The 27181-nt window shown below is 47.0% G+C and overlaps 1 protein-coding gene across 1 annotated transcript in view; it reads right to left on the minus strand.

The window, feature by feature from the left end:
- The window catches only part of LOC147124920 (sodium- and chloride-dependent neutral and basic amino acid transporter B(0+)-like), a 617991-nt gene that overhangs the window by 244846 nt on the left and 345964 nt on the right, over window positions 1–27181 (minus strand). Inside the window, exon 17 of the mRNA XM_085988400.1 lies at window positions 21321–21488. Within this exon, the coding sequence (XP_085844526.1) occupies window positions 21321–21488 (168 nt within the window). The remainder of the gene's footprint in view (window positions 1–21320; window positions 21489–27181) is intronic.

Genomic DNA, 27181 nt, shown 5'->3' on the forward strand with positions numbered 1-27181 from the left:
GCTATCTTTGTCAACTGCAAGGACTTCCACTCCCTCAAAGTACAGCTGGTGTGTAACCACAAGGAGATTTTGCATGTTTACTCCAAGTTCTGTGGTAGTTGCCATGACTCGTTCATCCTGCAGCGGTCTAGTGTTCCGCCGCTCTTCAAACCGCCAAACCAACTTAACGGATCGCTCCTTGGTGACAAGGGCTACCCCCTGAAGAAGTGGCTAAAGACGCCGATTAGGAGGCCAGCTAACGAGGCTGAGGAGCGCAACAACGCCAGCCACATTTCGACCAGTTCCATCATCGAACAAACCATTGGCTTGCTGAAGATGCAGTTCCAATGCCTTGACAGATCAGGTGGAGCCCTGCAGTACACAGCAGCCAGGGTCTCCAGAATGGTTGTGCTCTGCTGTGCACTGCACAACATGGCACAGCATCGTGGCTTGCAGCTTCCTGATGAGCAAATGGCTCAGTACATAGTCTCCTCAGATGAGGATGAGGAGGAGGAGGAGGACCTAGAAGCGACGCATCTACCAGCAGCAGCAGCAGCACGCGAGCACATGGCTCTCCCTGATGCAAGGGATGCACTTATCCTGGCCAGATTTGCATAGGTTGCCCATTGTGGCACATGTGCTTGGCTCCTTCTTAACACATGATAGACAATGGACATAACTCTCTGGCCTCCTTTCACTCTGACTACCAACCTGACCACGCAAGTGTTGCAGAGCCCGCAATTTAGAGCTGCCTAAGCCGAAATAACAGATGCCATCACGCCAACAGTTTGCCATTACCTCATTTTAATACATTCACACAGGGATGGCATTTCATCAATAAACAGAAACAATCACCCAAATGCCTATCCCTGTGACTAATTGTGCTTTATTTTTCTCTTATGCATGCTCCTATGTGGTGCTCCCTGTAGGGTTCTCAAAATTCTCACATTCCCCAAAAGTTATGGATAAAGGGACACTGTATGGACAAGTTATTAAAAAGGGTACCCAAAATGGCTTCTGAAACCTCGTGACCAAAACCGACAGGATTTTCAAAGCAAGGCCCTGCAAAAAGGCAGGCCCTGAAACAAAACCTAACATGCATGGATCTGTGAAGAGACTTTGTAAAGCCAGACAGCTAGGTAAACACAGAATATGCATTCTTCATCTTGGAACAGCTCAAGTCAGGATGGACCCAATCTTGAGGCCATCAAGTTTCTGCATACATAATAGGTAACAGCTCACAAGTAGCTGCCAAGCCAGGAAACCTGATTGTATTTTCGTAAATAACAAACAGCCAGGATGTCGAAGCCATTAAAACAAGGAGACAACCACCCCAGAAGTCGTTAAAGTAAATGACTGTAATCATTTTAGACGAGCCCGCCAAAAGTTAGACAAAGAACTGACCTGATTTGGCACGCAGATAAGGGGTAAAGAACAGGGTATAATTGTAGGCCCACCGGTAGCCAAGCTCTCTCTTCTCTCTTGCCTCTCGCTCTGCCTTGCCTCATGCCCGTGCCTCTCCAGACACCGAGGACACCCATTACAACACCGGGGGCCAAACACGGGGAGGAGGACAGAACCGAATCAAACAAGCACAGGACACACAGGCCACAACCGGCCAGACGAGACGAGATGAGATGAACGGTAAAACCAGTAAAGGCAGAGAAGGGCAGCGGAAAGACGCGTTGGGGGACAAACGGCCTAGTTATAAGTTGGCGTTTGATACTTGGACAGTAAAATTAAGAATAAGTTGGCGTTTAAAGCATGGGTAGTAAAATCATATCAACATTATATACCGCCAACCGAGTCCCAACCGTCGTAAAAATCCGTCGGCAACCAAACAGCCCAAGGAAGAAGAAGAAGACCCATCGCGAATCAACGAAGACGTTGACGAAGAAGGGGTATTTTACTCGGACGACTCCATTGCCGCGCCCTGTGACCACGTGACAATGACGAACCCCAAAGGACAACAAGAGTGAACCTCAAAATCCCCTACCAGTTAAATCAACAGGTTTCGAATTGGTGAGCATGAATTCCTGGCCCCTCATAGCTTAATCTAGTTAGGTATGGGGGTGGGATAGGATAAGGGGATTTTAATGTATTTGCTTCCCTCGATGTGCCATGTGTTCCCCATTCCCATATAAGTGTAATTGTTTATGCCTGTAATTCTCAGTAAGATTGTGTTGTATTGTGCCTTTAATAAAATTTGCGGTTTTCTTGCACCAAACCACTTGTCTACTCGATTTTCTGTATCGCCGCCTGTACCTAAGTCCGGTGTCTAGAAACCAGGGGTGTGGGAGCGATTCGAACCGCTCAGGGACAGTCAGGGGCAGAGCTGACTGGGCACACGTCAAAATCCCCTACATCCCCCTGTGGCTTTAGCAGAAGTGGAGGCCCCTTGCTCATTTTCATGCTGCTCCTACTTTGACACCTTTGGCGGGCATCCTCTGGGTTTCCGAGCCTGTGAGGGCTTGCCAAATGTCTGCTCATCCTGTGGCAGTGCAGGGGCTGAGACACCCATCTCAGTTGGGTGTAGACTCTGGTGGGGCTTTGACCAAGGGCAACGCAGTTGCATGGAAGTGTGAGTGCTTGGAGAGGAGCCCCCACTTCCTTGTTCTCTGCCACCAACTTCCCTCTTATGGGTCAGGTCCACCTCAGTGCTTGCAAGTGGCTTGAGAGCAACTTGCTGCACATCAGGGGGGCCATGGGGACCCGTATCTGCACTGGTAGTCCTACTCAGAAGGACTTCCATGAAGCTCTGGTTTCTCTGCTTAATAGCTGTCTATCGCTCCTCTAGAGATGTCAGTCTATTCTGAACATTCACCATGTTTTCCAGACTCTGGTGACTTAGGTCCTCCATGGCCATAGCCATCCTCTCCTCTACCGTAAACACCCTTTCCAGAGAGGTAGCCATCCTTTCCACGGAGGTTGCCACCCTTTCCATGGTGGTGCGTTCATGCACCATTGCCCCCATAAAGACACTTAGAGTTTGACTCCTCCATCCTCTCCACACTCGCCGTGACCCTGGAGACGAAACCTGCCAGAGACTCCTGCACCTGTTCCTGGAGTTCCAGCACCGCTGTCCTTCTGGGTGGACCCAGAGTCACAGGGTCCACATGCAGCGGAGCAGAGCCAGGAGAGTCCTGCGACCTCTGACGAGGACTCTCCACTGCTGTCCCTGTCATCACCACCTGCTGATGCTCACCCGTTAGCTGTGATACACACGGTGACAGCACTACTTTATGTCCCGAAGCTCCCACCGAGGTGTGCGTATCTGTGCTCGCGCTGGGTGTGCTTACATCTGCTGACGCTGCTTCCTCAGAGGTTGCAGGTTCCTCTGAGGAGTCTTGTGGCTCAGCCTCTTCCTCGTCAACAGTGGGGGGGGGGGGATCTGTGAATGGTCCTGTGGGGGAGTAAAGGCATGGGTTAGACATTTCACGGAAGTGTGGCATGCACATGCAATAGTGTAGATGATCAAGTGACATTCTAATAATGTACATGATGGGCCTTCAATAACCACAAAACTAGAAGTTATAGACTTTAACAAGTTGGCTTTTAATCACTAAGATCAGAGCTAACATCTCAACACACTGACTGGTTCACAGGAATGAGTCATACAGATCCTGGGATCTTTATGTAAGAGAAGTCAGGGGCGGAGCCAAGAGCCAAGACCTGGAACCTCCCAGGTTAGTCGGGAAAGAGGAAGTGAAACTATACACAGTGGGGGAGGGTAATATACATGAGTGCAAAACGAATACAGGATCAAGACAAACAGATTTCATTATAGTATACCAGCAGCCATTTCAGTCACTCAAGCAGTGTAAATGAGAGCGATTCAAAACTATTCTGTCACCAGCTTGGTCTGCATTGCCTTTCTGTCCGTCCACCACTTCCACCTCCACCATTGCACCGGCAATGTACAGAGTCACCTCTTCAGCCTGGGTGAGAATGGTTAGGGAAGGTGGCCCTCCTCCTGTCTTTGCCCTTTCCCTTCTATTGTGGGCTCTCTTTTCCTGCAGTGAGGGAGACAAGTGGAGTTGAAGTGAGAATGATGGAGTGAGTGTAGAGAGTACAGAGCATAGATGCTTAGAAGGAGATAAAGAGGGAGGAGGTTCAATGTCCAAGGGACCTCCCTGAGCATTGTTAATCATTGTCATTGCATAACATTGAAAGGGAGTGTGAGGATAGCATAGTCGAATAGTGAAGTGATTGGGTTCATAGAATGAGAGGGTTGGTGAAGGATGCAAGGGTTGTAAGGGTAAAGTGGGATGTGGAAGAGGAGGTTGACAATGCAGAGTGCTGGTGATGAGAGGAGAAGGGGAGCAGAAGGAGGGTCAAGCTGAAGGTATACTCACTTTGCCTGATCTTACAAGGGCATTGAACCTTTTACGGCACTGCAGTCATGTTCTGCTGCACACAGACCTGGAGGTTATATCCCTTGCCAGCTGGACCCACACAACCTTGGTTTCATTAGGCGGTCTCTTCCTCCCAGATGAGGGGAAGAGCACCTCATTGCTAGCTCTCGCCCCCTCAACCAGCATACACAGCACCTCATCTGAGAACCTCGGGGAGGCCCTTGCTTTGGAGCTGGCCATATTTCTCTGTGATGAAAGTTTAGGGATGATGCAGCATCGACCAAAAACCAGTGGAATGAGCCAAGGCAGCAAGCAGCCCTTAAATGAAGTTGGATAAGTGACATCAGCAGATATGGGTTTCAGTCCCCAAAGACTAATTGGCCCAGGGGAACTCACACCTCGGAAATTAACTGGTCAATTAGGGCCAACTTCATTCCAACTGACAGTGGAAGTGGTTTCAGAACTCACCCAAACCGAAACCCGCCCCCAATGGGAAAATCACCCCCAGAGATACACAGACAAGAAAAACTATTGAGAACAAACACAGAGATACACAGACAAGAGAAACTATTGAGAAAAAAACAGAGATACACAGACAATTGAAACTATTGAGACACAAACACAGAGATGCACAGACAAAAGAAACTATTGAGAACAAACACCGAGACACACAGACAAGAGAAACTATTGAGAACAAACACCGAGACACACAGACAAGAGAAACTATTGAGACCGCATACAACACAACCTGGACGACATTCAGGATTGGGCTGATAAGTGGCAGGTAACATTCACGCCACAGAAGTGCCAGGCAATGACTATCTCCAACAAGCGAGAGTCTAACTGTTGTGTCCGTGTATAATAAGACACAGACTGCAGGAGAAACGGTACAACAGGTGTTTACTCAACGTGGCTCACAGTGGAAGTGATCTGTACAGATTACTACTCAGTGTTATATACAGGTGTGGTCACTGCCGGTACTACAGTATACATGAGCTGTAAAAGATAGTTCACCCCCTTAAAAGGTATATACACTACAATTCCTCCCCTTTTAGATTAACAGTACCATAACACTCATTTAACAATTAAATATCAAACTAATTACAATTAACACTTTTAACATGCAACATTAGCTGAAAATAGTCTATTTATATATTCAGTATTTGGGGAGGCTTCCTGATCCTTTCTGGATAGTGTAGTGTATGTACCTTTAAGAGAGAACTACTTTTACAGCTCCTGTATACTGTAGTACCGGCAGTGACCACACCTGTATATAAGCCTTGAGCATGCCTCTGTACTGTTAGTCTTTAGACTACCCTCCTCCAGTAAACACCTGTTGATTGTTAATTTACAGCCTCCATCTAGTTATTGGAAAACATCATACTTTAAGAATCACGGATTCAACAGTGGTGACGAGGTCGATTCGAATCTACCTGCAACTCTGCATTTCCTTTCAAGGATTCACTCCGGGAGGACGGTGGAAGAAAGTCGAGGCCAGAAGCACGGGCGTCGACCACGAGCAACCGCCCAGTCATCCGGCCGAGAGTGAACATCGCAGGGGAGGCTGTTGAGAGCTGGGCTTGGTTCTCCAGCCATGACGATCCAGCAACAGACTGGCAACAGGTACAGCACAGACCCTTCCCGGACAGCGGCGGCTGGAGCCGACCGACGGCACAGAAAAGGCCGAGCAGCGTCGATGGGGTAAGAGAGAGGGTGAAGCGCACAGGGCGCAGCCGGGGGTTGAAGACTGAGCGGCGTCGACGGAAAACAAAAAAAGAGAGAGGGTAAAGCACAGCCGGGGTTCAGGACCGAGCGGCGGCAACGAGAGGCGCGCACAGGAGGACGTGCAGAGTGCAGCAAGGGCTGAGCAGTGTCCGCGGGGAAAGAAAGGAAGCGCGGGAGACGCCATTTTAGAAGCCGCAGCGGAGAAGAAGGGCACGCGTGGGAAGAAAGGAAAGCGCAGGAGACGCCATTTTGAGCCAGCGGAGAAGAAGGGAGAGTGGGGGAGACGCCATTTTAGACAGTTTAACCACACCCAGGGATGCCGAAGAGTGGCAGTGTCACTGCGTTTGACAATGAAGCCGAAGATTGGGCGACATATGTGGAACACATTGAGGTGTACTGCAAGGCGAATGAAGTGCCAGATGCTAGGAAAGCACTGGTTTTGTTGAATTCCATGGGTGCAAAAACTTATGGCTTACTGCGAAACCTAATAACCCCAGAGAAGCCAGTGGATAAGGATTTTGAAAGCATAGTGGAAATCCTACAGGACCATTTAAACCCCACACCGCTGCTGATAGCAGAAAGATTTAAGTTCCACAAAAGGAACCAGCATAAAGACGAAAGTAATGCTGAGTACTTAACGGAACTGCGCAAGCTATTGAAACACTGCCAGTTTGGAATGGGACTAGCAGATACGTTAAGGGACAAGTTTGTGTGTGGGCTTCAAAGTGAAGGAACCCAGAAACGGCATCTATCAGAAAAGGATCTTACGCTGGACAAGGCTTTCAGCATGGCAGTATCACATGAAGCAGCCGCACGGGGCGCTGCAGAGATGCAACGGAGACCGCAAGAATATGGCACCAATGAAATGTCATATGGAGCAGGGAAGTGTTATCGCTGCGGCAGAACAACACACGACCAAAAGGATTGTTGGTTCAGTGACCAAGTGTGCAGAGAGTGTGGAAAAGCAGGACACATAGCAAGAGTCTGCAGGTCAGGGAAGAAAACCAGCAGCAAGAAATCTCCACAGGAGAAGTACAAAAAGGTACATAAGGTGACGGAGAGTAGTTCAGACGAACAGAAAAGTGATACAGACTCCGGAAGCAAGGAGCTGGGTTGTCTGAAACTACATAAGGTAATCAAAATGGAGGATCACCAGACTATCTGGGTCACGCTCAAGATAGACGGAGTCCAAGTGAAAATGGAATTGGACACAGGATCAGCCCTAACAGTCATAAACAATAGGGACTACAAGCGGCTATTCTCACATATACCCTTGAAAGCTACAGAGATTGTCTTGAAGACGTACACAGGGCAAAAATTCTACCCCAAAGGAAAAATAAGGGTGAACGTGATATACAAAGGCCAGGAAATACCAAAAATGGACCGATATGTATTGCCAGATGGAGGACCACCACTACTAGGACGTGAATGGATCCGGAAGATACAATTAGATTGGCATTCCATACAGGCACTGAAGGTTGAGGCCAAAAAGGATGACGACGTCACACCTGGACGACAGTCAAAAATGCTAATTGACGCACAAGAAGTGTTCCAGGAGGGACTCGGAACACTAAAAGGCATACCAGCAACGATTAAAATAGAGGAAAATGCAAGCCCAAAGTTTTTTTAAGGCCAGACCGGTGCCTTATGCGATCCGTCCAGCCGTCGAAGCAGAGCTGGAAGGTTTGGAATGTTCAGGAGTACTGTCCAAAGTGGACTGGAGCGAGTGGGCTACACCCATTGTTCCTGTAATGAAGAGGTCGTTGAGTAATACGCCTGGGGAACCAAAGAAGGTCCGCACGTGTGGGGATTTTAAGGTGACAGTGAACCCAATCCTTCACATGATACAATATCCACTTCCACGGATTGAGGATATTTTTCCCTCACTATCTGGAGGTAAACGCTTCACTAAGATTGATCTGGCCCAGGCGTACCTGCAAATGGAGGTAGAAGAAGCTTCGAAACAATACCTCACGATCAACTCTCATAAATGTCTCTACCAATACAATCGGCTGGTGTTCGGGGTAGCACCGGCTCCGGCTATTTGGCAAAGGGCAATGGATCAAGTCCTGCAAGGGATTCCAGGGACCCAGTGTTATTTGGACGACATCCTGGTCACGGGCGAAAATGAGAGTGATCACCTCGCCAACCTGGAGAAGGTGCTCACTAGATTAAAGGAATATAGGCTACGAGCTAATCGCCACAAGTGCGAGTTTTTCCAGAAGCAGATCTCGTATTGTGGGCATGTCATTGATGAAGAGGGGTTACATAAGTCCCCTAAAAAGATTGAGGCAGTAGTCAAGGCTCCAACACCGGAAAATGTGTCACAACTGAGTTCGTTCCTCGGGCTGGTGAACTACTACCATAAGTTCTTACCAAATTTGTCTACAGTATTACACCCGCTGAACAACCTACTGCAAACGGGGGTACCATGGAAGTGGAATGACGAATGTAAATGAGCTTTCCAGAAGTGCAAAGAATTGATCACATCAAGAGAGGTGTTGGCCCATTTCAACCCAGCACTACCAATTCGGTTGGCGTGTGATGCATCACCCTATGGTATTGGAGCGGTGCTATAGCACAAATTCCCATACAGGTTGGAGAGGCCAGTAGCCTTTGCGTCTCGGTCACTAACCTCAGCCGAGCGCAACTACGCCCAGATTGACAGGGAGGCCCTCAGCCTAGTATGGGGAGTAAAAAAATTCAACCACTATCTGCATGGGCAGAAGTTCACCTTGCTGACTGACCACCAACTTGTCTCCATCTTTAATCCAAAGAAGGGCGCTCCGGTGATGACTGCACAATGACTACAAAGATGGTTCCTTTTTCTAGGGGCGAACCAATATGAAATAGAGTATAAGGGCACGAAACAGCATGGAAACGCTGATGGGCTATCACGCCTGCCACTGCCTACTGCGGAGGAAGCACCAGCAGTGGACCCTATCGAAATATTTTATTCGTTGATAATTGAACGCTTGCCAGTAACTAATGCGGATATAAAGATGGAGACCCGAAATGATCCGACACTGTCTCGGGTATATGATTTGATGGTGAAGGGATGGCCAACACATGGCTACTCACTGTTGCCAGCATTCTCATCCAGAAGAGAAAAGCTGTCAGTATGCCAGGGGACAGTGATGTGTGGATCCCGAGTGGTAATTCCACCCAAGTTAAGGGAGAGAGTGCTCAATGAGCTTCACGAAGGCCATCTGGGAGGGGTGAAAATGAAAAGCCTTGCTAGGGCTTGTGTGTTGTCCGGGGATCGATCAACAAATCGAGGACCAAACAAAGAGCTGCTCAGGATACCAGAAATTCCAAAATGCACCACCACATGCACCCCCTACACCCATGGGAGTGGCCCTCCTCGCCATGGCAACGGGTGCATATTGATTTTGCTGGTTCATTCATGGACTCAATGTTTTTAATAGCAGTGGAGGCGCACTTGAAATGGCCTGAGGTGATCAAAATGTCCTCCACCACTACAGAGAAAACGATTGCAGACCTACAGACCATATTTGCCAGGAACGGCTTACCAGAGCAGATTTGCTCTGATAACGGACCACAGTTTGTGTCCGAAGAGTTTCAGAAATTTATGAGAAGGAATGGGGTAAGGCATTCCACATCCGCCCCGTATCATCCAGCCACAAATGGATTGGCTGAGAGGTTCGTACAAACCTTTAAAAAGGCAGTAAGGGCCATGTGCGTCGATGACATTCCACTACAGCATAAGGTGGACAATTTCCTGTTAGCCTACAGAAATGCGACACATGCAGTTACCAATCAGACACCAGCCATGATGTTCTTTAACCGAAGGTTGAGATCTCGTCTGGAATTGCTCAGACCAAATGTGCGAAGGAATGTTGAGGATAAGCAATTCCAGCACATCAATGAGAAGCCGACAAGGAGCTTCAATGTAAGACAACCAGTCTTGGCCCGCGACTACCGAACAGAGAAATGGCAACCCGGAATGATATGCACATGGCAGGGGCCATTAATGTACACAGTGGATGTCGGGGAGAACATTGTGAGACGCCACGTCGACCAGATCCTAGCGTCACAGGAACGAGTCAACCCCATGTCTCGCGTACCTGGGGATGAACCCGACATACCGGTAGCACCTACCTCAGAAACAGTAGCAGCGGAAACTGATGAACTAACCGACGAAAGTGGGACAGAATCGCCTCCGCACCAAGAACAAGAACCTCAGGAAAGGCGCTATCCAGAAAGGATCAGGAAGCCGCCCCAAAGACTGAATCTATCAATGGACTATTTCAGTTTAATGTGCATGTTAAAGTGTTAACTGTTATTTGAATGTTATGGGTACTGTTAATCTAAAAGGGGGGGAATTGTAGTGTATGTACCTATAAGAGAGAACTACTTTTACAGCTCCTGTATACTGTAGTACCGGCAGTGACCACACCTGTATATAAGCCTTGAGTATGCCTCTGTACTGTTAGTCTTTAGACTACCCTCCTCCAGTAGACACCTGTTGATTGTTAATTTACAGCCTCCGTCTAGTTATTGGAAAACATCATACTTTAAGAATCACGGATTCAACAGATAGCGCCTTTACCGAGTGTCTTGCTCTTGGTGCGGAGGCGATTCTGGTCCCCTGTCGTCGGTTGGTTCATCAGCTTCCGATGCTACTGTTTCTGGGGTAGATGCGACCTGTACGTCAGGTTCATCACCAGGTACGTATGGGCGAGGCATGGGGTTGACTTGTTCCTGTGACTCTAGGATCTGGTCAGCATGGCGTCTCACGATGCTCTCAACTTCCACTGTGTACGTTAGTGGGCCCTGCCGTGTGCATATCGTTCCTAGCTGCCATTTTTCTGTTTGGTAGTCACGGGCCAAGACTGGTTGCCCTACATTGAAGCTCCTTGCTGGCTTCTCATGGATGTTCTGGAATTGCTTACTCTCAACATCTCTTCGTACGTTTGGTCTGAGCAAATCCAGGCGAGATCTTAACCTTCACTTAAAGAACATCATGGCTGGGGCCTGGTTGGTGACTGCATGTATCGCATTCCGGTAGGCGAACAGGAAATTGTCCACCTTGTGCTGCAGCGGAATGTTGTCATTGTACATAACCTTTATTGGCTTCTTAAAGGTTTGTACGAACCTCTCAGCCAATCCATTTGTGGCTGGATGATACGGGGCGGATGTGTAATGCCTCACCCCATTCTTTTTCAAGAACCTCCGGAATTCTTCAGACACAAACTGTGGTCCGTTGTCGGAGCAAATCTGTTCTGGCAAGCCATTCCTGGCAAAAATGGTCCGTAGGACTGCAATAGTTTACTCCGTGGTGGTGGAGGACATTTTGATGACCTCAGGCCATTTCGAGTGCGCATCCATGGCTATAAAAACATTGAGTCCATGAATGGACCAGCAAAATCAATATGCACCCGTTGCCATGGCGATGAGGGCCACTCCCATGGGTGTAGATGGGCCTGTGGTGGTGCATTTTGGACTTTCTGGCATCCTGAGCAGCTCTTGGTCAGGTCCTTGATTTGTTTATCGATTCCCGGCCATCACACATAAGCCCTGGCTAGGCTTTCATTTTTACCCCTCCCAGATGACCCTCATGAAGCTCATTGAGCACTCTATCCCTTAACTTGGGTGGAATTACCACTCGGGATCCACACATCAAGGTCCCCCGGCACACTGACAGCTGTTCTCTCCTTGTCGAGAATGCTGGCAACAGTGAGTCGCCATGTGCTGGCCATCCCTTCACCGTCAAATCATATACCCGAGACAGTGTCGGGTCATTTCGGGTTTCCTTTTCGATACAAGCGTTAGTTACCGGTAGGTATTCAACTATAGTGGAATGGAATATTTTGACAGGATCCACTGCTGGTGCTTCCTCCGCAGTAGGCAGTGGCAGGCGTGATAGCCCATCAGCATTTCCATGCTGTTTCGTGCCCTTATATTCAATCTCATAGTGGTGCGCCCCTAGAAAAAGTGACCATCTTTGTAGTCATTGCGCAGTCATCACCGGAATGCCCTTCTTCGGATTAAAAATGGAGACAAGAGGCTGGTGATCAGTCAGCAAGGTGAATTTCTGCCCGTGCGGATAGTGATTGAACTTTTTCACTCCCCACACTAGGCTGAGGGCCTCCCTGTCAATCTGGGCGTAGTTACGCTCGGCTGAGGTTAGTGATCGTGACGCAAAGGCTATTGGCCCCTCTGAGCCATCCGAGAATTTATGCGACAGCACCGCTCCAATGCTGTAGGGTGACGCATCACATGCCAACCGAATTGGTAATGCCGGGTTGTAATGGGCCAATACCTCTTTCGATCTGATTAGTGGATTGCTCCTCTGGAAAGCTCATCTACATTCGTCACTCCACTTCCATGGCACCCCAGTTTGCAGTAGGGTGTTCAGTGGGTGTAGTATTGTAGACAAATTTGGCAAGAACTTATGGTAGTAGTTTACCAGCCCGAGGAACGACCTCAGTTGTGACACATTTTCCGGTGCTGGAGCCTTGACTACTGCCTCAATCTTCTCTGGGGACTTATGTAAGCCCTCTTTATCGATAACGTGGCCACAATACGAGATCTGTTTTCTAAAAAACTCGCATTTGGGGCGGTTAGCTCGGAGCCCATATTCCGGCAATCTAGTGAGCACCTGCTCCAGGTTGGCAAGGTGATCACTGTCATTTTCGCCCGTGACCAGGATGTCGTCCAAATAACACTGGGTCCCTGGGATCCCTTGCAGGGCTTGTTCCATTGCCCTCTGCCAAATAGCCGGAGCTGATGCTACCCCGAATACCAGCCGGTTGTATTGGTAGAGACTGATGTAATAAAAAGTCTCTCACTTCAAGGAACTTTATAGTATAATTATAAGTTGCTTAAAGTTTACGTTATACAAGAGCGGTCTTCACCATGCCTCTAGGAGAAGCCCCTTTACATACTGTGCAGTTCAGTATTTATACAAGTCCAAACACAGGAAGTGATGTATGCACAGGAAGTGAGGTATGCACAGAGTTCACAGTTCACAGGAAATGATGTGCACATAACTTCAACCGGAAGTTATTTATTATTATTACATTCTTCCCTCCTGCGAGATTAGAAGGCTGTGGTCTTCCTTTTATTCCGCAGCCGCCAAACGAGGAAGAGTCGCACCCGTTTAGGTTCCCGTCGTAGAGGGTCACTGGCCTGCTTACATGCTGTTGGCCATTGGTCAGAGTCTGTGTGGCCTGGATTACCCTGTGAAGGGTCGGGGAGATCATGGCTTCGTGTACGAGCCCCAATAGGTGCAGAGTCGGTCTGTCTCTGTTCAGAGGGAGGTGCAGAGCTGGTCTGTGGCGGATCAGTACTTTGGTGCGCGGTACTGGGAGGGTCGCAACTTTGAGTACGGGGTTCTACCGGCACCAAGCTAGTTGGTGTCAGATCAGGATCCTGGAGAGGGGTACCCGGTACGTTCCAAGTGGCTCCTGGTAAAATACCATCACTCGATGTCCCACTAGGTCCTGGTGGGCAGGGAGCCAGATCCCGTAATGATACGGTAGATTCTCGGCCGTCGGGATATCGTATGTATGCATAGGTGGGGTTGGCATCGGTTAGTTCGACCTCGTCTACGAGAGGGTCATTTTTAGACGTCCGAACGTATCTTCGGAGTAGTACAGGTCCAGGAGTAGTTAGCCATGACGGGAGGGATGTCCCATAAGATGAGCGACGCTTGAATCCAAAGAACCGCTCATGAGGTGTAGTATTTGTGGCTGTAGAAAGAAGGGACCGTATAGAGTGCAATGCATCTGGAAGCACTGCTTCCCATTGCTGGTTTGGTAGGCCCCAAGATCTTAAAGCAAGATGTACGGAATTCCAGATGACACCGTTATACCTCTCTACCTGCCCATTTCCGATGGGATGATATGGCGTCGTTTTGCTTGTAGCAATTCCCCGTTCTGAGAGGTAGTCCTTGAGTTCCCTTGACAAAGGATGGACCCTGATCCAAGTAAATGTAAGCCGCCATGCCACAGAGAGAAAATACCTGCTCAAGGCAGCAGATTACTGTGGACGCCAGCATATTGGAGCAGGGGAAGGCAAACGGAAAACGTGAATATTCATCAATTATGGTGAGCAAATATGTGTTCCGAGTTGAAGAGGGCACTGGCCCTTAAAATCGATGCTAAGTCGTTGCATCGGTTGGGTTGCGTGTATGAGCATACCATCTGAGGGGCGGAAGAACTGAGGTTTTAATTCTGCACAAAGCCGGCATTCTGAGCACATTTTCTTTACATCTCCAGTAGAAAAAGGGAGAGTCCGTGATCGTACGAAATGTAGCATGCGCATAACGCCAGGATGATACAATCCATTATGGACATCTATGAGAGTAGAGGACGACATAGTGAAGCAGAATGCTCGTGTGAGGGTATCCGGGGCCACATTCTCCTTGCCAGGTCGATAGTGAATGGTGTAACCAAAAGAGGCCAGTTCCATCCTCCAAAGCTGTATTTTATTATTCTTAATTTTGGTTCGTTTTCGATTATCAAGCATGAAGGCGACTGATCGCTGGTCCGTGATTAATGTAAAGTGCTGGCGAGCTAGGAAATGGTTCCACTTCCGTACCGCCTCTATGATGGCTGTGGCTTCCTTCTCAACCGGAGGATAATGTAGCTCGGCATCTTCTAAGGTCCTGGACATAAATGCTACAGGACGACCTTCCTGATTTAGAGTAGCCGAGATCGCCACCTCCGAGGCATCACATTCGACTATGAAAGGGAGATTCTCATCGATGGAGTGAAGAGCCGCTTTCTCCAACTGTTTTTTGAGAAGGTTAAAGGCTGCAACAGCCGCTGTTTCCAATGGAAATGATCTAGCATGCAGCAAGGGTTGGATTTTGTCTGAAAAATGAGGAATCCATTTAGCGTAGTATGCAAACAGACCGAGAGCCCGACGTAAAGAAGCCGGATTCTTAGGTGACGGGAGCTCTTGGAGCGGGCGAAGTCTTTCTGGGTCTGGCTTAATGGTACCATTGCCTATGCAGTAGCCAAGGATGTTGATGGTCGGTTGCGACTCAACAGATTTAGATTCATTCAAAGTTAAGTTACGGTGATGGAGAGCATCCCGAAATTTTTGGAGGTTGGCGTCGTGTTCCTGTTGATCGTGACCTGCAATAGTAATGTTATCAAGATAGGGAAAAGTGTCCCTTAAGTTTTCCTGCTTAACCAGGCCATCCATTGCCCGTTGGAAGACAGCCACTCCATTAGTAACCCCGAATGGGAGGCGACGAAATTGGTACAGCCGTCCATTAGCCTCAAAGGCCGTGTACTGCTTATCTGAGACCTTCAAGGGTACCTGATGATAGGCACTTTTTAAATCGTAAGTTGAGAACACTTTGTATTCGGCCAGTTTATTAACCATATCATCAATGCGTGGCAATGGGTAGGCGTCCAAGTCAGTATATTGATTGATGGTTTGCGAATAATCAATGCATAGTCGTTGTTTGTGAGGTTTTAGAGGGTTCTTGACGATGACGATTTGAGCCCGCCAGGGCGACGAACATGGTTCGATGATATCCTCTGCTAAAAGTCGAGAGATTTCAGCCTCAATAAAAGATTGATCTTCCTGGCTAAAGTGCCGCGATTTCGTTATTATTGGTTTGCATCGAGGAGGAATACTGGCAAATAATGAGGGTTCATCAAGTGAAGCTGCTGATAATGCAGAAAACGGTAATTTAGACGGTATATTAGAAATAGTAAGTCCAGGTTTGGATCTGCCGAACTCAATGGTGAGTTTCTTATGCTGTTTTTGAAAATCCAGCCCTAAGATGAGATCACTACATAAGTCCTTGAGCACCGAAAGTCAGGTGGAGGGATACATGTGACCATTAAGTGTCATATCAATAATACAAAAGCCGGAGATTCTGGTATTAAGTGATGACTGAGCCATCGTAATTGCCTGGTCCGATGGGAAGATATGTAGTTTCAATTTCGCAACAATCTGTTCTCTAATGAAACTATCAGTACTTCCTGAGTCAATTAAGGCATCTAAGGTATGCCCATTAATTGAAACTTTTGTAGCTGCATGAAACAGGTTCTGTGGGCAAGCAGCTGTAATTGGTGTGGTTGCACAGAGAGTGGCTGAAACTCTAGGTGTGCTTCTTCGGGAGAGAGCTCGAGAGGAAGCTTGATAGGTCCTAGCCGGAGCATCTTGATAGGCCCTAATTGGGGCAGTTCGGTAGGCCTTAGCTGGATAGGCCCTTGTAGAGGCTCTTGATTGGCAAACTTTTGCAAAGTGTCCCTTTTTATCGCAATGACTGCAGATCGCATTGCGAGCAGGGCAGAATTTCCTAGGGTGAAAAGAATCTCCACAAAAGAAGCATTCCTTCCTAGATTGCCAAGAGGCTGCTAAAGTGGGGTCATCCTCCTCTTCTTCATCAGAATTATCATCAGGATTAGATTCCTCCATGATAGGGTTCACCTGAGGCCACTTGAATCGTCTGGTTGCAGTTACAGCAGCAGATCGAGATCTGGGCAGCTGATCGAGGTCTGCATTTTTCTTTGCCAAATCCAGAGAACAAGCCAGGTCAAAAGCCTTTTGTAGCTCAAGTGTTTTACTTTCTAGTAGACGCTGGCATATAAATGGAGAGGCAATCCCGCAGATGAAAGCATCACGAATCATTTCTTCGCGGTACAGCTCAGCCGAGACTGCCTGAAAGTTACAATCTACGCTGAGCCTGCGAAGTTCTTGAAGGAATTTGTTAATCGATTCCCCTGGCCCTTGTCGGGCTGTGGCCAGTAGATGTCTAGCATAGACCTCATTTGCGGTCTTGGCATATAGTTTTTTAAGTGCCCGGATCTCCTCATCGTAATTATCCCATTCATCAACATATTCAAACACTGTTGGGGTCACATAGTTGATAAGTATCCTCAGTTTAGTAGAAGCATTCGCTTTACATTCATCAAGAAAATTCTCAAAAGTACGGTACCAATGCTTCCATACCCTGCCAGCAGCTGGTGCGTTTGGGTCCAAGTCCAGACGAGTAGGTTTAAGGATGTTTTCCATGATGGGTGGTTCCCTGGATCCATAACTCCGAGTTTGTCCGAAGGTCTAGTATTTGTGAGTATAAATACTAAGTTGCTTAAATTGATGTAATAAAAAGTCTCACACATCAAGGAACTTTAAAGTAAGCTTTAAGCAACTTATAATTATACTATATACAAGAGCGGTCTTCACCATGCCTCTAGGAGAAGCCCCTTTACATACTGAGCAGTTCAGTATTTATACTAGTCCAAACACAGGAAGTGACGTATGCACAGGAAGTGAGGTATGCACAGAGTTCATAGTTCACAGTTCACAGTTCACAGGAAATGATGTGCACATAACTTCAACCAGAAGTTATTTATTATTATTACAGAGACCTTTATGGGTGTTGATTGTGAGGTATTTTTTTTGATGCTTCTTCTACCTCCATTTGCAGATACGCCTGGGCCAGATCAATCTTAGTGAAGCATTTCCCTCCAGATAGCGAGGCGAAAATATCTTCAATCCGCGGAAGTGGATATTGTATGGTGTGAAGGACCGGGTTCACTGTTACCTTAAAGTCCCCACAGATGCGAACCTTCCTTGTTTCCCCAGGCGTGCTGCTCAACGACTTTTTCATCACAGGGACGATGGGTGTAGCCCACTCGCTCCAGTCTACCTTGGACAGTACACCTGAACGTTCCAGACTCTCCAGCTCTGCTTCGACGGCTGGGCGGATCGCATAAGGTACTGGTCTGGCTTTAAAAAATTTTGGGCTTGCGTTTTCTTCAATTTTAATCGTCGCTGTCATGCCTTTTAGTGTTCCGAGTCCTTGCTGGAACACTTCTTTCGCGTCAGTTAGGATCTTTGACAGTCAGCCAGGTGTGACGTCGTCATCCTTTTTGTCAGCCACAGTCAGTGCCTGTATGGAATGCCAATCCAGTTGTATTTTCCGGATCCATTCACGTCCCAGTAATGGTGGTCCTCCATCTTGCAATACATACATGTCTAGTTTTGGTGTTTCCTTACCATTATACATAACGGTCACCCTTATTTTTCTTTTGAGGTAGACTTTTTGTCCCGTGTACGTCTTCAAAATAATTTTTGTGTCTCTCAAGGGTATGTGTGAGAATAGCCGCTCATAGTCCCGTCGGTTTATGACTGTTAGGGCTGATACTGTGTCCAATTTCATCTTTACCTGGACTCCTGCTATCTTGAGAGTGACCCAAATGGTTCAGTGATCCTCCATTGTGATCACATTATGTAGTTTCAGACAACTCAGTTCCCTGCTTTCGGAGTCGTTTTCACTCTTTTGTTCGTCTGAACTATTCTCCGTCATCTTATGTACCTTCTTGTACTTTCCTTTGGTAGGTTTCTTATAACTGGTTTTCTTTCCCGACCTGCAGACTCGTGCTATGTGTCCTACTTTTCCACACTGTCTGCACACTTTGTCTTTGAACCAGCAATCATTCTGGTCGTGTGTTGTTCTGCCGCAGCGATAGCACTTCTCTGTTCCATATGACATTTAGTTTGTGCCATATTCTTGTGGTCTCTGTTGTATCTCTGCAGTGCCCCGTGCTGCTGCTTCATATGATACCGCAATGCTGAAAGCCTTTTCCAGCGTAAGGTCCTTTTCAGATAAAAGCCGTTTCTGGGTTCCTTCACTTTGAAGCCCACACACAAACTTGTCCCTTAAGGTATCTGCCAGTCCCGCTCCAAACTGGCAGTGTTTCGATAGTTTGCGCAGTTCTGTTAAACAATCAGCTTTGCTTTCATCCTTATGCTGGTTCCGTTTGTGAAACTTGAATCTTTCTGCTATCAGCAGCGGTGTGGGGTTTAAATGTTCCTGTAGTGTCGTTACTATGTCTTCAAAACTCTTTTCCATTGGCTTTGTTGGGGTTACTAGATTTCGTAATAACCCATACGTCTTTGCACCCATTAAATTTAACAATACCGACGCTTTCTTGTCATCTGACACCTCATTTGCCTTGCAGTACACCTCTATTCGTTCGACATATGTAGTCCAATCTTCGACTTCATTGTCAAATGCGGTGATACTGCCACTCTTTGGCATTTTGGGTGTGTTTAAAATGGCGTCTCCCAATGACTTAAAATGGCGTCTCCTGCGCTTTCCTTCCTCCCCGCTGCTGCCAACGCCGCTCCCGGCGGTTCTCGTGGCAATGGCGGCGCCCTGTAGGTTTTGCGTGCTTCTCCTGCGCTGCTGCCAACGCCGCTCTCGGTGGTGCTCATGGCAATGGCGGCGCCTCGCGGGTTTCTGTGCACCTCTCTCTCCCTCTCTCCGACGCTGCTTGGCCCCTGAGCACCGGCTGCGCCCTGTGCACTCTGCCCTCTCTCTCTCTCTCCCCCGTTGATGCTGCTCGGCCCTTTTGCTGTGCCGCTCGGTCGGGCTCTAGCCCGTCGCTGTCCGGGAAGGGTCTGCGCACTACCTGTTGCCAGCCCGTTTCGCTGGACCGCCTCGACTGGAAAGCCAAGCCTGGCTCTCGACAGCCTCCCCCGCAATTCTCGAGTCTCTGCTGGATGACTGGGCGGTTGCCCGTGGTCGACGCCAGAGTCTCTGGCCTTGACCTCCAATCCACTGATCTCCAGGAACGAATCCCCGGGAGGTGATGCAGAGTTGCAGGTAGGTTCGAACTTGCCTTGTCGCCAATGTTGTGTCCGGGTATAATAAGACACAGACTGCAGGAGAAACGGTACAACAGGTGTTTACTCAACGTGGCTCACAGTGGAACTGATCTGTACAGATTACTACTCAGTGTTATATACAGGTGTGGTCACTGCCGGTACTGCAGTATACATGAGCTGTAAAAGATAGTTCCCCCCCTTAAAGGTATATACACTACACTAACCACCTCCCCTTGACATTCAACAGCATTACCCTCATCGAAGCCCCCACCATCAACATCCTGGGGGTCACCATTCACCAGAAACTTAACTGGACCAGCCACATTAATACATTGGCAACAAGAGCAGGTCAGAGGCTAGGTATTCTGCGGTGAGTGTCCCACCTCCTGACTCCCCAAAGCCTTTCCACCATCTACAAGGTACAAGTAAGGCGTGTGATGGAATACTCTCCACCTGCCTGGATGAGTGCAGCTTCAACAACACTCAAGAAGCTCGACACCATCCAGGAAAAAAGCAGCCTGTTTGATTGGCACCCCATCCACCACCTTAAACATTCACTCCATCCACCACCAGCGTACCATGGCTGCAGTGTGTACCATCTACAAGATGCACTGCAGCAACTCACCAAAGCATCTTCAGCAGCACATAGCAGACCCGTGACCTCTTCCACCTAGAAGGAAAAGGGCAGCAGGCGAATGGGAACAACACCACCTCCAAGTTCCCCTCCATGTCACACTCCATCCGGAATTAGAAGCATATCGCTGATCCTTCATCGTCGCTGGATCAAAATACTGGAACTCCCTATCTAACAGCACTGTGGGAGTACCTTCATCACACGGACTGCAGTGGCTCAAGAAGGAGGCTCACCACCACCATCTCAAGGGCAACTAGGGGTGGGCAATAAATGCTGACCTTGCCAGCGACACCCAGGTCTGATAAGCGAATAAAAGAAACACAAACACAGAGATACAAAGATACGAGAAACTATTGAGAACAAACACAGAGATACACTGACAAGAGAAACTATTCAGAACAAACACCGAATCACAGAGACAAGTGAAACTATTGAGAACAAACAGAGACACAGACAAGAGAAACTATTGAGAAGAAACAGAGACACAGACAAGAGAAACTATTGAGAACAGACACAGACAAGAGAAACTATTGAGAACAAACAGAGATACACAGACAAGAGAAACTATTGAGAACAAACACAGAGAGACACAGACAAGAGAAACTATTGAGAACAAACAGAGATACACAGACAAGAGAAACTATTGAGAACAAACACAGAGAGACACAGACAAGAGAAACTATTGAGAACAAACAGAGATACACAGACAAGAGAAACTATTGAGAACAAACACAGAGCGACACAGACAAGAGAAACTATTGAGAACACAGAGACACAGACAAGAGAAATTATTGAGAACAAACACAGAGAAACATAGACAAGAGAAACTATTGAGAACAAACACAGACACACAGACAAGAGAAATTATTGAGACACAAACAGATACACAGACAAGAGAAACTATTGAGAACAAACAGAGATAGAAAGAGAGAGACACAAGCAAAGAGAGCACGCAAACATATGTACAAGCAGAGATGCAAAGTAGAAAGGGAATCACCAAATAGAAGTTAACACAATACCTTTGGGAGTCCTGCTGCATGTTTCATCTGCACCCCACCAACTGAAGCAGTCTGCCCATGGCAGGGGGGATTGGAAGGAAGCAAACAAGTAGAACAGGCTGTAGCCGACGATACAGTTGTAGGCAATGGTGACAATTGTAATCACAATGATCATAGTGATCCCCACACCTTTAAATAGAACAAAGAAAAGGAGCTTAGTTTAGAAACGATTTAATTGAAATAAATTCTGTCACATGGATTCAGCTGGTGGACAAACCAATTGTGTTTTGCTGCAATCGGCCACCATGGTAATTTCTGCTGTGGACAGCGAGACTGCCCCGGGTCACCACACTTATAGGAAATGTCATTGCCTTAAGTCACTGCTCACAGTCATTGAGCTGGAGCCTGTGTTAGAGACATTCTGACACATGAGAGTGGCTGAAATATATGTGTGTAATTACATTCAATATTAAGTTTGAGTGGGAGAAGCAAGAGTCACAACCAAAGTTTTAAATTTAAGCAAGAACTTTGAATGGATGAGAACTAAATAGACCACAATGAACTGGGCTGAGCTGTTAATGGGTAAACCCACAAACAGTGGGAAGTTTTCGAGGAAGTTTTTGGTACAATGCAAAACCAGAACATACCCCAAAAGACAAGAGTTCCACTGGTGCTCTTGAGCCACCACAGTCAAAAAATGAGGTAAGAAACAGTATCAAGCTAAAAGAAAAGGTTTACAGAAAAGCAAGGATGAGTGGAAATCCAGCAGACTGGGAGAGCTATAAAGAAAGTACGAAAGATACAAAGAAAGTGATCAGAGGTGCAAAAAGGAATATGAAATAAAATTTGCAACGGATATCAAAGCTAACAGTGAAATTTTGTTTAAATATATTAAGTGAAAGGGAGTAAGAAGGGGGAAAGTGGGCCCATTAAAGACAGATGCAGGTGAGACTATAATGGGTAAAAAAGAAATGGCAGACTTACTAAATGAATACTTAGGCCGGAATTTTCACCTCTGCGTTGGGTTGGGTGCGTGCGGGCTGCGTAGCGAGTCGGGATTGTGATGTTCTGAGCAACGCGTTGCTCAGAGCGACTTTCACTTAATGGCCCCAATTTAAAGAGTCATGCGGGATTCCCGGCCCTATTAAATGGTGCGTGTCTGATGACATCATCGATGACTCATTTCCAGCACCCGTATTTAGAAGCAGCCTTGCACTGAACTCACTTGAAAGTTTCTAGAGGAGGGTGGAAGGTGTGAAAGAAAGGCCACTGTACAGCTAAAACCTTTGAAACATGGATAGCCAAAGACAGAGGGCTGCAGCACAGTTCTCTGATTCTTCCTTGCATACTCTTGTGGAGGCTGTCGGAGCAAGCAGGGAGGTCCTCTTCCCTGTTGACAGGCAAAGGAGACCTCCACAAGCAACAAAAAGAGCTTGACTGGATATAGCTGAGGAGGTCAGCAGCAGGGATGTGACTAGGAGGACCTGGATACAGTGCAGGAAACACTTCAATGATCTCATGAGGTCAGGAAAGGTGAGTGCAATGCCACACTCACCCTCATCCTGAAGTGCCTGTCGACACATCTCCATCACTCTGCCACTCTGCCTTCCCAAGCCTACTCCTGCACATCATTGCTCAAACCAGCCTATCTTGCATGTCCACCCATCCCTCTCTCTATATACTTACATCCTCCTCTAACTAACCACCCCTGACACTCACCCTCATCCTAATGCAATCAGATAGAACAGGTGGATATGACATCGGATTAGTAATGAGATAACTACATTTAAAATAAAAAGAGGAAATATATTAAATAAACTTATCAAACTCAAAGAGGATAAAACCCACAGTCTGGACAGATTACATCCGTGTATTTAAAATAATCTAGGGAGGAGATAGCAGAGGCATTACTACACATATTTAATAATTCATTAGAAAAAGGTGTAGTGCCAGAGAACTGGTGGATAGCTAACATAATACCTATATTTAAGAAGGGAGCTAGAACATGTCCAGGGAAATATAGGCCAACCAGCTTACATCGGTGGCAGGAAAAATAATGGAATCCATACTAAAGGAAAAAAATAGAAGAACATCTAGAAACCAAAAATATAATAATGAATAGTCAGCATGGATTTCAAAAGGGAACATCGTGCTTGACCAACCTCATTGAATTTTTGAAGAGGTAACAGAGAGGGTAGAAAAGGGTAATGCAGTAGATGTAACTTATCTAGATTTTTCAAAAGGCCTTCGATAAGGTACAACATAATAGACTACTGAATAAAGTCAGAGAATGTAGAGTCAGGGGACAAGCAGCAGAATGGATAGTTAGCTGGCTTCAAGACAGAAAGCAGAGAGTAGGGGTAAAGGGTAGCTATTCAGAGTGGTAGAAGATAAGTCATGCTCCACAAGGATCAGTGCTGGGGCCACTGTTGTTCACAATTTATATTAACAATTTAGAATATGGAATCAGAACATAATTTCTAAATTTGCGGATGACAGCAAATTGGAGGGATAGTCAATGCTGAGGAGGACTGCAAAAAATTACAGGAAGGCATTAAACTTGCCGAATGGGCATATAATTGGCAAATGAATTTCAACACAGATAAATGTGAGCTATTACATTTTGGTAGGAAGAATTGGGAGGTCACTTATTACTTGGAGGGTGTGAGTCTAGGTGGGGTAGAGGAGCAAAGGGATCTCAGAGTAAAAATACACATATCATTACAAGTAGCGACACAGGTTAACAAGGCCATAAAAAAGCAAACCAAGCACTAGCGTTTATTTCTAGAGGGATAGAATTGAAAAGTAGTGAAATTATGCTAAATTTGTATCAAATGTTGTTTAGCCCACACTTGGAGTACTGCGTACAATTCTGGTCGCCATATTATAAAAAGGATATGGAGACACTGGAGAGGATGCAGAGTAGATTTACAAGGATGATACCAGAAATGCGAGGGTATACATATCAGGAAAGGATGAACATGCTGAGTCTCTTTTCTCTTGGCCTTCTAGAGGTCTTTAAAATTATGAAACATTTTGATAGAGTGGATACAGAGAGAATGTTTCCACTTGTGGGGAAGAGCATAACTAGTGGCCATCAATATAGGATAGTCACCAAGAAATCAAATAGGGAATTCAGAAGAAACTTCTTTACCCAAAGAGTGGTGAGAATGTGGAACTCGTTACCACAGGGAGTGTTTGAAGCGAATAATATAGATGCAATTATGGGGCGGTTGGATAAGCATATGAGGGAGAAGGGAATAGAGTTAGATGAGAAAAGACGGGAGGAGGCTCGAGTGGAGCATGAACGCTAGCTGGACTGGTTGGGATGAATTGCTTGTTTATGTGTCGTATATCTTAAGTAATCCTATGTCATCCAATCATAGCAAGTAACACCACAGAAGGAGGCCATTTGGTATTGGCACCCCAATCCCTCATAGTCACCCTCTACAGCTGTAACCCATCCATTCCTTACACTAATTCCATCACTCTCACTCAAACTTCTCTTCTTTCCCTCCTTGCGGGAGAAGAGAGCCCACAACAGGGAGAGGGAGAGAACTGGAGGTGGCCCTCCAATAATTGCACATCTCACAGCATCAGAGGAGGTGGCTCTGAAAATTTTGGGAGCTCGAGAGATGGTGATGGAGGGCGATGGAGAGAGGGGCACATCCCAGCAACCTGGTGACAGAATCACATCTCATACAATCACAGGGCATACAACAGTCACCCATATGGTGACTGATGTCAGCAGCCAGTGAAATGTCATCATGGTATCATTACCCATTCTTAGTATAACACTTCTAATTCATCTCTTTACTCTCCCACAGGTCCATCAAGTGAACCACCCCCCCCCACATTGCCCAGCCAGAGGAGGAAGATGACTCCTCAGAGGTACCTCCAGCCACTGTGGGTGCACCGTCAGCAGACCCAAGCGCACCCAGCACCAGCGTAGATATGCACACATCAGTGGATTCTTTGCTCCATAGAGTAGTGTTGTCACCTGTTGTCTCACAACTCACAAGTGAGCATCAGCAGATGGTGTTGACAGGGACAGCAGTGGAGATTCCTCACCGGAGGGCACAGAATGCTCCAAGCTTTGCTGAGCTGCATGCAGACCCTGGGCCTCAGGGGCCATCCAGAAAGAGGGTGATCCTGGAGGGGCAGCAACAAGAGTATGGTGCTCTGGCATCTTTCACAGCCGTGATGCCTGCAAATATTTAGAGAATGAACGCCAACATTTAATAGTTTCTCACCATTTAAAAAATATTGGTCCGTATTTTCCGATCGCAGGCCTCCGGCGGGTGGAGGCCAGCGATCTGGAAAAATCTATGCCCTTACCTGAGGGCTCCCGGGACGCACACGCTTCCGCTCCTGGGCCTCTCCAAACTGCAAGTGCGCAGGGCCCACGTATCCCAGAGGCGCAGGTAGTTCGCAGCGTCCCTGGGATCACGTGGGCCACGGGGAGCCAACCAAAGAAGGGAATCTCCCTTCATACACTTGATAGGAAGACCTGTCAAATATATGAATGGAGATCACCCCAAAAACATGGTAAAACTTTAAATACATTTTTTTTTAAATCACATTTTTAAAATGACTTGAAATTACAATAAATTAAACATTTTAAACAAAAATTTAATTTTTTGAAAGAATAATTAAAGTTTTTTACAGGGCTAAAAATAAACTTACCTTTTTTTAAAGGTATTTTTAAATGATAAAGCAGTGAATTTTTTTTAAAACTTTTTTTTAACTCTTATCCTGGTAAAAGTAGGTCTTATGCCTGCTTTTACCAGGCGGAAGAATTGTAAGGGTTTTCTGTGGGTGGAGGGTCTCCATAAAGCGGAAATATCCGCCTGCAGAGGCCCTTCTCCAGGGCAGCCAGAGGATCTGTCAAGAGCATTCTTGACAGATTGGAAATGCTGGTTTTCAGCACATGCGCTGTGCATGTCTGAAACCAGCATTTCCGATGTCCCTATGGGTGGGTACACAGCCCGTATGCGCCCGTAAGCATCAGAATATCTGGGCCATTCTGTTTTTCTATTCTTCCTACCAAAGTGAATAACCTCACATTTCCCCACTTCATCAGGTCCAAGAGATTTGTTGGCTTTTAGTCCCAATTTTCTCGCAAGTACTTTTTCTCTACTGTTCTTAAGTACTTTAAGTTCCTCACTCTCATTAGCCCCTTGGTTCCCCATTATTTTTTGGTATGCTTTTTGTGTCTTCTACTGTGAAGAAAGTTACAATGGGCTGGATTTTCACTCAGCAGTCGGGAAGGAGGCGGGACTACAACTTTCGGGTTTTAGTCCCGCCTCCATCGAGATGCGGCCAATCCACGCGATTTTCCCTTGATTGACCTTGTTGAGCCCGCCCAGCGGGCTCAGCAGGCCAATTAAGGGCCACCCGGCAACAGGTGACGTCACAGACTGAAATTTCATCTGTCAAGACGTGCTGACAGATGAAATATCAGTGTTTCACAGCTGTTTGAAGCTTTCAAACACTGACAGTCTTACTTCTAACCTGAGTCCTTCTATGCAGACTCAGTTAGAAATCACGCCGGCACTGAAAGCTGAAGGCTGTCACTTTTGACAGCTCGCGGCCATTCTGCTTTCAGTGCCGGCTGAATGATGGACTCCCGAAGCCTAGAGGAAGGAAGGCTGTAGAGGTAAGTACAGGTAATTTAAACTTTTTTATACACTTTAGACCAAACACACTTACCTTTGCACTCATGCACCCATCATTCAACTGAACACCGACATCTTGACCCCTCCAAGTCCTTCAACCCGACGGCCCGCCTGCTCTAACCTGGCGTGGTTTGGAGCTGTTGGGAATCCCTCACGACACCCTTCAAAATAGGGATTAGGCTAAAAACTGCCAGTTAACTACCT

This window comes from Somniosus microcephalus, chromosome 1 (assembly GCF_052327205.1).
Source record: "Somniosus microcephalus isolate GS21.2 chromosome 1, FLI_Smic_1.0, whole genome shotgun sequence".
NCBI lineage: Eukaryota > Metazoa > Chordata > Chondrichthyes > Squaliformes > Somniosidae > Somniosus > Somniosus microcephalus.